The 14,976-nt window shown below is 40.6% G+C and overlaps 1 protein-coding gene across 2 annotated transcripts; it reads left to right on the top strand.

Annotated features, from left to right (window-relative positions):
• Nucleotides 1-11,207, top strand: LOC109889656 (bisphosphoglycerate mutase). Of its 2 annotated transcripts, none has more exons than XM_020481241.2 (3): nucleotides 1-107; nucleotides 3,564-4,196; nucleotides 4,934-11,207. In XM_020481241.2, the coding sequence occupies exons 2-3, from the start codon at nucleotides 3,596-3,598 to the stop codon at nucleotides 5,107-5,109; spliced, it is 777 nt and encodes a 258-aa protein (XP_020336830.1). In that variant the 5' UTR covers nucleotides 1-107; nucleotides 3,564-3,595; the 3' UTR covers nucleotides 5,110-11,207. The 2 variants fall into 2 exon arrangements, with proteins under 2 accessions (XP_020336830.1, XP_020336831.1); XM_020481242.2 differs by having other exon boundaries at nucleotides 11-107; nucleotides 3,569-4,196.
• The last annotated feature ends 3,769 nt before the right edge of the window (nucleotides 11,208-14,976 follow it).

Raw genomic sequence — 14,976 nt, 5'->3', positions numbered from 1 at the left:
CAAACTGTCAGTCGCGGACTTCTTTTGAACGCTCTCGATGGTGTTCCAAATATCTGTCATCAGTCACGACTGCACGACAATTGGTCTAAACTTGTAGCTCACGCAGGGTAAGGTTGTTTCCATGCTATTAGTGTAATACATTTTCAGTTTTAATTGTTATTGACCCGCATTTTGTAGCTTGAACGTCTTACACGCATGCCCTCGTAAAAACGCATGCACGCTATCTGGATTCTGGACAGAGTAGGCTACCAATGTATGAGATGACAAGTGCAAGGCATCCCAGCTAACGTTAGCTGTTTTTATTGTCTGTTGATATGATGTAATAATATGGTATTCCGTATTCATTACGCCACAGGGAATGTGTAATAGCCATATTACGTTATTTAGATTCAGCGTTACCCTGTGCAGTGATGTTTAACTTGGGTTAACGTAACCGTGTGTTGGTTTGTAGTATGCCACTTGAAATTATTGACCTACCAGACCCACCCCTTAAACCTCTCAGCCATGTTGATGATGGCTACTGCTTCTGCTATCACGCTCATTAACAATAGAGTTGCATAGTAGCACAAGTAAAATATTTTAGGCTTATAGCAAGCGGAGTTGTGTACATGTAACTAATAACAGTGCTTAATTAATAGTGTGTACCGTGACAAAACGTATGCGCGGGTGGAGGGTGACCTCCGTGAATCTGGAAGAAAAAAAACACCTTTATGGTAAAGCATTGCATGCATATAATCGCAATTGCTAGTGCCATAGAGCAGTAGAGTAGAAGCACTTACAGAAGTTGCAAACATGGGGAACATTTTTAGTTGTTTATGGTCCGGGAAAAATTGGGCCTTTTATGAACGTATTTATAAAATGGCTGGAGACTTTGGCAGATACCACACAAATGATCGAAATGACAGTTTACTTTGACACAGACAAACTGAGAATCTGAGATCAATAAAAACAACCTTGTCTTGAATCCATCAATGGCCTAGGCCTCAACCAGGTCTCAGAGCATTTTGTATGTATTCTGTACGTGAATCTGAGAAGCTCCTTTTAGTGTGATAAGTTATGTTTGGTATGGTTACATAAGACAGATTGTTACTTAAGTAGGGTGTTTGATCAGGGTGGATGGGTGGGTGTATAACCCAAAGGTTGCGAGTTCAAATATCATCACAGACAATTCTAAACTCAGCAAAAAAAGAAACGTCCTCTCACTGTCAACTGCGTTTATTTTTAGCAAACTTAACATGTGTAAATATTTGTATGAACATAAGATTCAACAACTGAGACATAAACTGAACAAGTTCCACAGACATGTGACTAACAGAAATTGAATAATGTGTCCCTGAAAAAGGGTGTCAAAATAAAAGGTAACAGTCAGTATCTGGTGTGGCCAATAGCTGCATTAAGTACTGCAGTGCATCTCCTCATGGACTGCACCAGATTTGCCAGTTCTTGCTGTGAGATGTTACCCCACTCTTACACCAAGGCACCTGCAAGTTCCTGGACATTTCTGGGGGGAATGGTCCTAGCCCTCACCCTCCGATCCAACAGGTCGCAGACGTGCTCAATGAGATTGAGAACCGGGCTCTTCGCAGTCCATGGCACAACACTGACATTACTGTCTTGCAGGAAATCACGCACAGAACGAGCAGTATGGTTGGTGGCATTGTCATGCTGGAGGGTCATGTCAGGATGAGCCTGCAGGAAGGGTACCACATGAGGGAGGAAGATGTCTTCCCTGTAACGTACAGCATTGAGATTGCCTGCAATGACAACAAGCGCAGTCCAATGATGCTGTGACACACCACCCCAGACCATGAAGGACCCTCCACCTCCGAATCGATCCCGCCCCAGAGTACAGGCCTCGGTGTAACACTCATTCCTTCAACGATAAACGCGAATCCGACCATCACCCCTGGTGAGACAAAACTGACTCGTCAGTGAAGAGCACTTTTTGCCTGTCCTGTCTGGTCAAGCGACAGTGGGTTTGTGCCCATGGGCGAAGTTGTTGCCGGTGACGTCTGGTGAGGTCCTGCCTTACAACAGGCCTACAAGCCCTCAGTCCAGCCTCTCTCAGTCTATTGTGGACAGTCTGAGCACTGATGGAGGCTGATGGAAGCTGTTTAGTGTCTTAACGACGGTTCCACAGGTGCATGTTCATTATTTATGGTTCATTGAACAAGCATGGGAAACAGTGTACCTTTACAATGAAGATCTGTGAAGTTATATGGATTTTTACAAATTATCTTTGAAAGACAGGGTCCTGAACTACTTACTACTTTTTAGCTGCTTTGCAATTACTAACCCTAACCTTTTTAGCTAACCCTTCCCCTAGCTTTCACCCTTTTAGCTAAACCTAACCATAGACTAAAGGTTTAACTTCTAAACTTAACCCTAACCTATATCCCCTAGCCTAGCTAACGTTAGCAAGTTAGAATTCGTAACATTCGTTTTGCAAAGTTGTAACATATTGTACGTTTTGCAAATTCACAACATATTGTCGTTTTGCAAATTCATAACATATTGTACGTTTTTCATAACATATAAGACATTTTTGCAAATTCGTAACAATGTATGTTTTGCAAATTTGTGACCTATAATCAGAAATGTAATTTTTAACATATCATATGAAATGGGTGATGGACATCCACAAATGAATACATACCATATGAAATGTAACATATAATACATACTAAATGAATTGTTCGCGTATTTACGTACAGAATAATACGAAATGCTCTGAGGCCAGGTTGTAGACCTAGGTGTGTGGAGACATATTGTAGGCTACAATATGAGGAAATTATAGTCCGGAAAATGCTTTCCAATTTCACTGAATCACCCAATGATGCGCAGCTCACACTTTGCTGATGGCCAATGCGTTTGTGCCAAAAGCCTCTGTCTCTTGTTTAACTTCCAAATATTGTTTTACAAAGTAAATCAAGTATTTTTGTAGCCTAAAGCAGACAGATTTGAGTCTTTTCATCAGGAGCCATTTGCTTTCTAATCTGTGTTTTCCTGCGACAGCAGAACTTCTATAACTTTGGCAAATGTATTTCAATTCGCACGGCTATGATTCTGTAAGGAAATAAATGATGGTGCAATGCTGGAGAGATGAGAGAGTTGCAAGGCTCATGTCTATCAGAGTAGAGGGAGAGAGATCATATCAAGTTAATCTCATTCTAGTTCTGTGAGAGATACAGGCACGCTTGTCATACAGCCATGGCCACGTGTTGGTTTCAAACAAAGTTTCATGCCACGAAAGGTACCGGATTCAATCAAACAGGTTCCGGAACAAGGCACAAAGCCCCACTGAACTGCTGCTGTACATTTAGGTTGTTGAAACTCATCAAGGAGCCTATTCGAGACTTGTTGAATAATTCTTATTTAAGTTGTGTGCTAAGTGACTGATGATGTTAGCTGGCCACAGTAACAGTCCAGTGCGTTATGTAACTGAACCTGCACCCTTCGCTTCTATAATTCCTCATTGTTTGTTTGTGTAAAGTACAGGCTCCTGCTGCCAGCCTGTCCTTCCGGATGTCCTATAATTCAACCCATTGTTTGTTTGTGTACAGTACAGGCTCCTGCTGCCAGCCAGTCTTTCCGGATGTCCAAGTACAAAGTCTTTGTCATGAGGCATGGAGAAGGGGCCTGGACCAAAGAGAACCGCTTCTGCAGCTGGGTGGACCAGAGGCTGAGTGAGGATGGGGTAAAGGAGGCCCTAGCGTGCGGTCACCTCCTAAGAGAGGCAGGCTACCACTTGGATGTGGTCTTCACATCCCTGCTTAGCCGCTCCATCCACACAGCCTGGCTGCTACTAGAGGCCATGGGGCAGGAGTGGGTCCCAGTGGTGAAATCGTGGAGGCTGAATGAGCGCCATTATGGTGCTCTGATCGGGCTCAACCGTGCCGAGATGGCCCTAAACCACGGCGAGGAGCAGGTGAAACAGTGGAGGAGGAGTTACGACCTCACGCCGCCGCCTATCGACAAATCACACCCTTACTTTTTGGAGATCTACAACGACCGGCGGTATTCTACTTGCGATATTTCTAAAGAGGATCTCCCTAAGTCGGAGAGCCTGAAGGATGTCTTAGAGAGGCTCCAGCCATACTGGGATGGCACCATTGTGCCAGAGATCAAACAGGGGAAATCGGTGCTCATCTCTGGGCATGGGAATAGCTGCAGGGCACTGCTGAAACACTTACAAGGTATAACTGGTGTGTGTGTGTGTGTGTGTGCATGTAACCCCACTAGGCTTGAGTGCATCAGCTCCACCATTACTACCATTGACATTTGCTGCACTGCTATTGTCCTTTTTAGTTCTCTTTTGTTACTGCAGACTTCAGTAAGAGCTGCATGGCTACTTTCACTTCCATTTGAATGTTTGAATCTACAAAAGGAGTTCGCTAGGCCCTCTATGCTTTAGGCCTAGTTCGTAACTTGCATTCACTCCCATTTGGTTTATAGCAATATATATATGAGTTCCAGAAAGGGCACGTGGTTGAACTTGTACAAAAAGGGCACTAGGTTTATGTTACATCAGGCTACTGCCATGAGATCCACATTGACCTTTTAGCTCCTCCACTGGCCACCCTTTAACTTTATAGACAGTTATGTAATAGGGATATTATAAATCATCTATGCTATATAGCAGGAATTTTTGTTTTGCTCATTTGTTGTTAGGACCTACATTATAGACCTACAGTAGTCTGTTGCACATTTTGATTTGGTTTTAATTGGTTATTGAGCACTCATAAGCTTACTTCCGTGTACAGAAATCAGAAAAGTTGGTAGCGCTTTCCATAGCAATATGGGATAAAGCTGTACTAACATAATGGTTATATTATCTTCATGGTGATAGTATAATAGTATGCCACGGGTTTTACTGTGGTTCACAGCAGCAGAACACTACAAATCAAACATTTATCTCTATTTATTTCAACAGGTATATCAGATGCTGATATCGTCAACGTGACGTTACCCACAGGAACACCCATTCTGATTGAGCTGGATGAGAACTTCCGGCCCACCAAACCCATGCAGCTCCTGGGAGACCAGGACGCCATCCAGGCAGCCATCAGGAAGGTGGAGGATCAGGGGAAGGTCAAACAAACACCCTGATTGGCCTGAATCTAGTCAACTGGATTCTAGTCATTCTAGATTAAAAAATCTAGCGAACTGAATTATATTCATTATACATAATAGTGATTTGCAGAATCTAATCAACTGTATTCTAGTCATTCTGGAGTAGATTCTAGAATCTAGTCAACTGGCTGTAAGACTAATATACGAATTTGCCCAAGCCTGGGCTAGCACTTATTTAGTTGTCTGTTATGCACCATTAATCAGATTCACTCAAAGCTGAATTCTTGATTTAATTAAATCAATATTAAGTGCATGCTATTGTAGTCAGTAAGTCTCAGTGAATTGACTATATACATAATCGTGGTATGAACTTAACTCAGGCTACCCTATTGGGTGCAACAAGGAAACAAAATAATATTGTTCATACAGAAATAAGTGGTGTGCTGAAGGGAGTTACATTAACAGGCACATTTATCATTAACAAGCATATTTGGTAAATTGGCTGACTAAGTGTGTATTGAGGCATTTTGCCATGAAAGGAATAGCAGCACGTGAAACCATCAAATGTTCCTTTAAAAAAAAAAAAATTTAAACCTCTGTCACGTGCCTTCACTGCCATTATTCTCAATTTCAGTAGGATTTTGCGATGCAATTTTGTTAGTTCTTACAAGTGAATTATGACTGACAGAATACAGAATCTAGCAGTAGAATATGAACCAGCACTTAACAGGTACAAATTGTTATTTATCAAGAAACTTTAAAAGCACTTCATAACAAGTATTACCTCATTGAGACTGACAGTCAGGCTATTCATTCCAAGACCGGTCAGTGATTGTGTGATCAAAGCTTCTTTTAGTACATTAATGCTGTAAATGTGTTGTTGAAAAAGATCGGTCAAACTTGATAAGAACATGTCCGCTCATATGCTACATGCTGGTTTAAGAGAAGTTCATAGTTCACACCCTCTTCACACCAAATTCATTAACAGCCAATCGTATCCATTTATTGTTGCTTTTTTTTATCCAAAAGATTCAAGTCATTCATTTGTAAACTTGGAAAAGAGGGAACAACCTCATAATATAACAGTGTTCTTAATAAGTCCCAAGTAAAGGAAGTGGAATTGCTTCGCAAACCTTCATATATTCTCTCTGAGTAATATTAACCTGAAATTTACCAATGTACTCATCGAACGGCAAAAACTCCCCAGTGTCGTCTACCAAATCACATACAAAATTAATACCCTTGTCAAGGCCTTTGAAAATGGATTTCCTATTAATTTAATAACTCTATTATTCCAAATCAATGTTTTGTGGGGGGAAAAATTGTGCTTGAAAATCATTTTCCAGAAAAACAACATTAGCTGGTGAAAATAGACAATTTCACAGGTAATTTGAGGGTCAAAATCACAGTTCTTTAGGAATTCAAGTCCACCAAGTTTATTAAACAGACTGTTAGGGATATGATACCACAGAGGTAGGATAAGACAGACATAATATCAACCATTTAATTATTAAAGCAACCATTAAACGAATCAAAATCAATATCCTGTAAACCTCTACGATCATACTAATTGTGATTTCTGAATATAATGTTTTATTCCGCCAAACAAATCTAAATATAACAGAATTAACTTTTTAAAAATGTTATTAGAAGAAATAATTCTGGGACTGACTTGGGTAAATGGTTCTAGATAAACCATCGATCTTGGACAAAAGAATTACGACCCAAGATTGAGATATCACATTGCTGCCACGGACTTAATGAAACTCTCATGGAATTAATCCTATTATTATTAATCCTATTATCGATGTTTAAAGATTCTCTATCTGAAACGTTTTTAGTGATAACAATTCCTAAATATTTAACTTCCTTTTTAACAGGCAATGTTGACGGAGTCACAGCAAAGAATTGGCATGAGATCACATTTGTTAAGGTTGAGAGTCAACCCAGAGGCCATAGAAAATGTCTTGATTATGTCAATAGCCAAGGGAATAGACGCTCTATCCTTTAGGAAAAGGGCAGTATCATCTGTAAATGGACTGATATTTATAGCTTTACCAAAAATACGGATTCATTTTAAATTCTCAGATTCGTTTAGAAATATGGCTAGTAGATCTGTGGCTAAAATAAAGAGATTGGACAACCCTGTCTAATTCCTCTAGCAATAGAGAAACAAGGGGATGTACCATTACTAATAGCCAGCGAACTGCTGGCTATATTGTACATTATCCTTATCACTTAACAGAAATCCTAGAGAGTTCTAAGTTACAAGTTGTTCGAAAGTGCCCAAAAGCATTTAAAAAAATCTAAAAACAATATAAATCTAGGTGAAGAGAGTCCTTCTTTGGTTTGGGTATAAGAACTATTAGTCCCTATCACAAAGGAGGTGATAAGATAGCATTAGCAATACCCTCTTTGTAGCCCGAAAGCAATGACTCTCTAAATCACGCCAAAAATGTTGATAGAATTCAGGAGTCATGCTATCCGGTCCAGGAGATTTACCTATAGGCATTTGTTTAATGGTTTAGTCCAACAAAGTAATATCTATATCAGAATCACAGAGTTTCTTAAACCTTTCTTCTATAGGGTTAACAGAGTTATGAACTGAATCAAAAAAGGAATTCAAGTCGCCTTCTGAAAGATGAGATTGATATAGTAAAGTGTAGAAAGAGTATTTTCTTATTAATCACTTCACGATCAACAGAGAGTGTCATTTACATAAATGGGTGTAATACTATTCCTAGTCTGCCTACTCTTCTCCAAATGAAAGAAATAAGATTTTTTTTTCTTCACCTTTTTCAATCCATTTGGCCTTTGACCGGATGAAGGCACCCTGTTCCTTTTTCATTCTTCATTTAAATCAAGTTTATTGCTCAGCCTGTTAATTTCAACATCTGCTTGGATAATCTTTTCTTAGCATTTTACCAGTAGTGATGGCAAGACATTGATTTCTGAATGTAATAATTTCCCATTTGTTAGTAGAAGAAAGAGCAGGATCGAGACAGGTCCCTCTGATAAGAGCTTTAGACTGTAAACAAAATGGCTCATTCTTTAAAAGAAAATATGCTTTTGAAAATCTCTTGTCATTATCAAAAGGAAAGAATAATGGAACAATGGCCTGTCAGAGGATCTGAGGAAATACCACATTCACTGATAAGATTGATAAGATTGGAAGATACCAACCAATGATCAATTCTAGATTTGAATTGTCTGTCGCTAGTTATAGAGTTGAACCAAGAACAATGTTCTAAAGTTGGATTCTGTGAACGCCAAATGTCGGAAAGTTGGGAGCAGAAATGTAGAATTAAGTTATTAAAACAATGGGCTGAATGCCTGATGGGATACTTGTCCATCCAGTCACGAGGAGCAACATTATAATCACCTCCAGCAATAATGTTATCTGTGGAATATTTGTTTTCAATTCAATTAAGACTTCACTAATAGATGTTAGAAGAATGACTATGTTATAACCATAAATATTTACCAATATGTAACATGACCCTTTTTTAAATATTTGAAAACATTAGTTATCCAGTGACCCTCAGCATCACACCTGCTTTCTTAAACTGTACCTGGAAACTGTCTGAAAAGTATTCCCACACCAGCAGAATGAGATGAGCCAAGGCAAAAATGATCTTGTCACCCCATTGTGAAGTCCAAAATTTGAAGTCCGCATCTGAGGAACGTGTCTCTTGAAAAAAAAAAAAAAACAATTGGACTTTTTAATGAATCTTTACAAAAACAAAAATTGCCTTTGGTACGTAAACCCCTGGTGTTCAATTGGTACGTAAACCCCTGGTGTTCAAGAATAAAAAGCAAAGAAATGTTGACGAGCAGAGTATCCGAGATAGAGTTGTCTAGAATAAACAAGGGACCCTGAATATAGCATAAGCCCTTCAAAAATGTACTTGACGAACAGTAACTACCATAAAAGGAAAATAAATGGATAGACCGTGTAATAACACATATTATATTAATAGTTTAGATCTTCAATTAAAAACTCTCAAACGTAAAATAAAAGCATCTGACAGCTAATCATCGCCATATGAAAAATAAATGGAGATTTACTTACATAATATCAATCTTGAAACCAAATTAAATGACTAAAAGCTAACTGATTTCTTAGTATGCCATCAAATGAGAATCAAAAATCAGTGTGCTTACGTTGGTCAATGTTCACATTCAAAACTCGCCACTACGGACAGTATGGCCCTATGCAATATCACCTATATGCGGTGTTCAGATAAACGATTGCATGAATAAACTCACCAGTTGAAACGGTATATGGCTTCATTAGCCTACTACTGTATAAGCAGGCCAACTCATGAAGCATAAATCAGTCACACGTGGCTCCACCCTGCGGTCGTCAATGACAGCAAACCCCTCGCGAAAGGAGGCTTTTTTTTTCTCCCTGCGTCTTGCCCCCATCGACTTGTGGCCACAGCCTCGCATGGGCATCCCTGTCGCGCTTGCTGAAATCTTCTGCAAAGCGAGTGCCTTTCTCCCTGAAGATCGGCGCAAGTTTGGCAGCTCTCCACACCTCGTATCTCACGTTCCTCAACGCAAACATCATGATGACTTTGTCGGTCTGTTCATCTCCTTTCTCTTATCTTTACAGCGATGTTCAGGATAGCAGGGGGATATGGAACAACCTTCCCAATAATGTCAATCACAATCCCTCTGATATTCTCACCATCAGTTTCAGGTAGCATGTTCAGTCTCAGCCCCCATTGGCGCTTGTATCGGTCCTGTTCATCACTGGCTGTGCGCAGCTCCTCGCTTTCTTTTGTCAGGGCATCAACTTTATTTTTCAACAGCTTCACATCAGTGGTAATATCCTTAATGCCTGCTGCATTAAACTCTGTAGTTTTGTGGGGTTTCGGAGGGGTTATTTGGACACCTGTACCGAAAACTAATTCCTCCAACCTCGGTACCGTTAATTCTGGGAGAGTGTCAGAATCTTCCATATAGATGACAGTATCTACTTCGGTTACGACAGCTCCCTCTACATTTTTGCTAGCTTCCATCTCAGCTAATGTTACTAGCTAGCTAGTCTTGGCTGAACTTGCTTGAAGTATAACAAAGTGGAAAAGTGATGTTCGGTAAACCAAAAAAAAGACAGCAAAAATTCAGAGCATCAATGTTGTTGAGAAATGTAGCAAAACTTTTGTAGTTCTCGATTGATAATGTTGTCTTACACTGCGGTACACAGGACTATCAAGACATACTGAGCAGCTCACGTTATAGACAGAAGCATGCTACATGGCAGACCAATCCAAACTCATCTCCCGGCATGTCCAGCCCATCCATTATCTCAGCCAGTGAAAGTATTCTTAACATAGTTTAGGTTATGTGAACAGCACTGCATTTTCAATTGAATACAGTGCTACTAAATATGTTTTAGATTTGTACATTATTTGGATACTATTATTCAGGGCCGGTCCTGGCTGTTCTGGCACCCTAGGCGAAACAAAAAATGGCCGCCACTACAAGAATAATCCCAGTAAGCAACATTAAGTTGAAAAAACATCTAAAATAAGTATTTTTCAAGACGTTGAAGTTGGGTTCAATTTAAGCTCTGAATTAAAGTTTAAAATAGGTATTTTATGGATGTTTAAATCAGGTACATTTTTGGTTCTGAATGAAACCATATGTCCACACATTGTGTGCAGGCCAGTGACAGAAATCTAAATTCAATACATTTCAAATTCAGACTAACTCAACAAAATGTGGAAAAATTCAAGGGGTGTGAATACTTTCTGAAGGCACATTGTTTGTGGCGCATTGAAGGCGCATTACTGTGATGTTTTTTTTGTGTTTTTTTTTTACACAGGGAAGATACTTTGTTAGTGTGTCTCATTTTGTATTGTACGTCTGTCTGTCTGATATATTTTTTTTAACGTTCTGTCCATCTGTCATAATAACCATCGTATTTGTTGTTGTGGTCTTCAGGTCATTAGGGAAATGATGACTAATATTATTAGTTCATCACTAAAACCATAAATGTGTAAATATATTGATACTACAAAATACTGTAGTCATGTCCTGTAATATTTTCTGTAATGTATTATCCCCACGGTTATACTAAATGTTCAGTGACGACATTAAGTATTAAACTTAGTTTGAAAACTTGACTTTGCCATTTGATGGTTTACATGGTGGAAATAAAATGAAATGACTCGCTCTGTAATTGTAACGAATGCGCTGAGAGTACAGGGAGCAAGTGTTTTAATAAAGAAACAAAACACAAACAACACTCCCAACATGAAAACAGAGTCAATAACACCTGAGGAAAGAACCAAGGGGAGTGACAGATATATAGGGAAGATAATCAAGGAGGTGATGGAGTCCAGGTGAGTGTCATGAGGTGCAGGTGCACAAGCCGATGGTGACAGGTGTGCGGGATAATCAGCAGCCTGATGACCTATAGGCCGGAGAGGGGAGTATACGTGATAGTTATGATATGACTGTCTCAGAAGTTTTCTTTGTGGTAAAAATGCCAAAGATGTTTCAAAGAATTGAAAGTATGTCTGTGTAGTTGGTAGTGTATTATGATGAGAATGTTCCTTTAAGAAAGTGTGCCTACCTGTTGGAGCTAGAGTTTTCCTGAATCATGATACAGTCAAGTGAACTGCAATGAGCAAAGCCCAAAGATAATGAACCTCTTCGTCAGGGTGAACACAGGCGGATACAGGGGGGAGTGGCTGTTTGAGTTATTTGGCATGAAGGAGAAGACTGGGACTGCCAAAAACCATCAGTTCTGGGTGTGAGACTCGCCTGGGATCAGGCTAACAAGAATGAGGAGTATGGTGTACAATATGATTCTTATTCCCCCTTGTGCTTAAATTGAGCTTGCAGGAACCAATAGAACATTTTTTTTAAAGTGCAAACCTAACACACCTTACTTGCATTCCAGAGAGGTCAAGCAAGATTTAAAAAAATTATTTGAACCTAGATCTGTTTAGCATATTGGGAGGGTACTGTGTATGTACTATAGGCCTACACATGCACTACATGACCAGAAGTATATGGACACCTGCTCGTCCAACATCTCATTCCAAAATCATATGCATGAATAGAGAGTTGGTCCTTCCTTTGCTGCTAAAGGAGCCTCCACTCTTCTGGGAAGGCTTTCCGCTAGATGTTGGAACAGTGCTACGGAGACCTGCTTCCATTCAGCCACAAGAGCATTCGTGAGGTCAGGCACGGATGTTGGGTGATTAGGCCTGGCTTGAGGTTAGCGTCCCAATTCATCCCACAAGTGTTCGATGGGGTTGAGGTCAGGGCTCTGTGCTGGCCAGTCAAATTCTTCCCCACTGATCTCAACAAAGCATTTCTGTATGGACCTCACTTTGTGCACAGGGGCATTATAATGCTGGAACAGGAAAGGGCCTTCTCCAAACTGTTGTCACAAAGTTGGAAGCACAGAATCGTCTAGAATGTCATTGTATGCTGTAGCGTTAAGATGTCCCTTCACTGGACATAAGGGACCTAGCCCGAACCATGAAAAACAGCCCCATACCATTATTCCTCCTCCACCAAACTTTACAGCGGGCACTATGCAGTCGAGCAGCTAGCGTTCTCCTGACATCCGCCAAACCCAGATTTGTCTGTTGGACTGCCAGATGGTGAAGCGCGATTCATCACTCCAGAGAACGCATTACCACTGCTCCAGAGTCCAATGGCAGTGAGCTTTACACCACCCCGGCCGACGCTTGGCATTACGCATGGTGTGCGGCTGCTCAGCCATGGTAACAGATTTCATGAAGCTCCCGACAAACAGTTATTGTGCTGATGTTGCTTCCAGAGGCAGTTTGGTACTCAGTAGTGAGTGTTACAACCGAGGACAACACTCTGCGGTCCCTTTCTGTGAGCTTGTGTGGCCTACCACTTCGTAGCTGAGCCGTTGTTGCTCCAAGACGTTTCTACTTCACAATAACAGTACTTACAGTTGACTGGGGCAGCTCTAGCAGGGCAGAAATTTGACGAACTGGTTTGTTGTGGCATCCTATGACTTAGCGACGTTGATCGTCACTGAGCTATTCAGTAAGGCCATTCTACTGCCAATGTTTTTTTTAAACAGAGATTGCATGGCTGTGTGCTCAACTTTACACCTGTCAGCAACGGCTGTGGCTGAAATAGCCGAATCCACTCATTTGAACAGGTTCCACATATTTTTGTACATATACTGCATCCTTTGAATATGATTGCTCTTTTATTTAGGTGGACAGAGGAGTTTCAATTAGCTATTGACTGTTGGAGTAGTAACATGTCCTTGTTTGGTGGGAGGCTACTGTAGCTCTGTGTTCTGGCAGGAGAGAGATGTCAGCTGTTGGAAAGGGCTTTTATAGACTCTTATTTACTCATACATTTCGGCGTGGTTCAGATTCTTTTTAGATTACTGCATTGACTTCCCATCTCACTTAATAAAACTCCTTTTAAACTGATTATATTGCCAGTTTGCAAGCACAGTATAAGTAAGCTACACGGTATATGTATTTGTTGGTACATTTTCTGACAATCACATTAGTTATTGGTCTTGCAGCACTCGCCACTCTAATTAGTTTGTATATTCTGACCTGAAATAGCTGCATCCAATAGCTGCCAGTATGGTTAGTAATTAACTATGTAATTATTGGCCTACAGCTTTATTGAAAGCAGTAATGGTTCCCCCAATACCCTTTGAATTAGGTATTAGCTCTTAAGGATGGTCTCCCACCTATAGACTGACTATCCGTTTCTAAAGTATGAATCAGACAACATTCCCACCTGGACGACATCATGGTTCCCTCCCTCGTTCTCTTTGCCCTGCCACATTTTTGTACATTGGTACATTTCACATCTGTCACATACCAATGCTGCTATATGAAAGCTACAGCTTCAAGACTAATTAACTTTTAATTGTGGAGATAAGGTGGCAGGTAGCCTACCGGTTAAGAGCGTTAGAACAGTAACAGAAAGGTCTCTGGTTCGAATCCCAGAGCCGACTAAGTAAAACAATCTGTGGATGTTCCCTTGAGCAAGGAAGTTAACCCACTGTTCCCCGGCCGTCATTGTAAATAAGAACTGACTTGTCTAGTTAAATAAAGGTTAAATAACAAAAAAATTGATTAATTGCTCTGGATAAAAGCACCTGCTAAATGACTGAAACATATATAAGGATGCTTCATCATATTAGAAAGCAATAGTTACTTTTTTGTAGAAGAAAAATACATTACAACTCTTAATTATTGCTTTTATCGCCACAGTGTCTCCTGACCCCTCCTGTCTCAGCCTCCAGTATTTATGCTGCAGTAGTTTATGTGTCGGGGGGCTGGGGTCAGTTTGTTATATCTGGAGTACTTCTCCTGTCCTATTCGGTGTCCTGTGTGAATCTAAGTGTGCGTTCTCTAATTCTCTCCTTCTCTCTTTCTTTCTCTCTCTCGGAGGACCTGAGCCCTAGGACCATGCCCCAGGACTACCTGACATGATGACTCCTTGCTGTCCCCAGTCCACCTGGCCATGCTGCTGCTCCAGTTTCAACTTCCACCTGACTGTGCTGCTGCTCCAGTTTCAACTGTTCTGCCTTATTATTATTCGACCATGCTGGTCATTTATGAACATTTGAACATCTTGGCCATGTTCTGTTATAATCTCCACCCGGCACAGCCAGAAGAGGACTGGCCACTCCACATAGCCTGGTTCTTCTCTAGGTTTCTTCCTAGGTATTGGCCTTTCTAGGGAGTTTTTCCTAGCCACCGTGCTTCTACACCTGCATTGCTTGCTGTTTGGGGTTTTAGGCTGGGTTTCTGTACAGCACTTTGAGATATCAGCTGATGTACGAAGGGCTATATAAATTTGATTTGATTTGATTTGATCGTGAGCGTTTCATTATTAGGAAAAGCCAACCGTCTCCGATACACA

Source organism: Oncorhynchus kisutch, linkage group LG4 (genome assembly GCF_002021735.2).
Source record: "Oncorhynchus kisutch isolate 150728-3 linkage group LG4, Okis_V2, whole genome shotgun sequence".
Lineage (NCBI taxonomy): Eukaryota > Metazoa > Chordata > Actinopteri > Salmoniformes > Salmonidae > Oncorhynchus > Oncorhynchus kisutch.
This window is presented reverse-complemented; position numbering and strand designations above follow the sequence as displayed.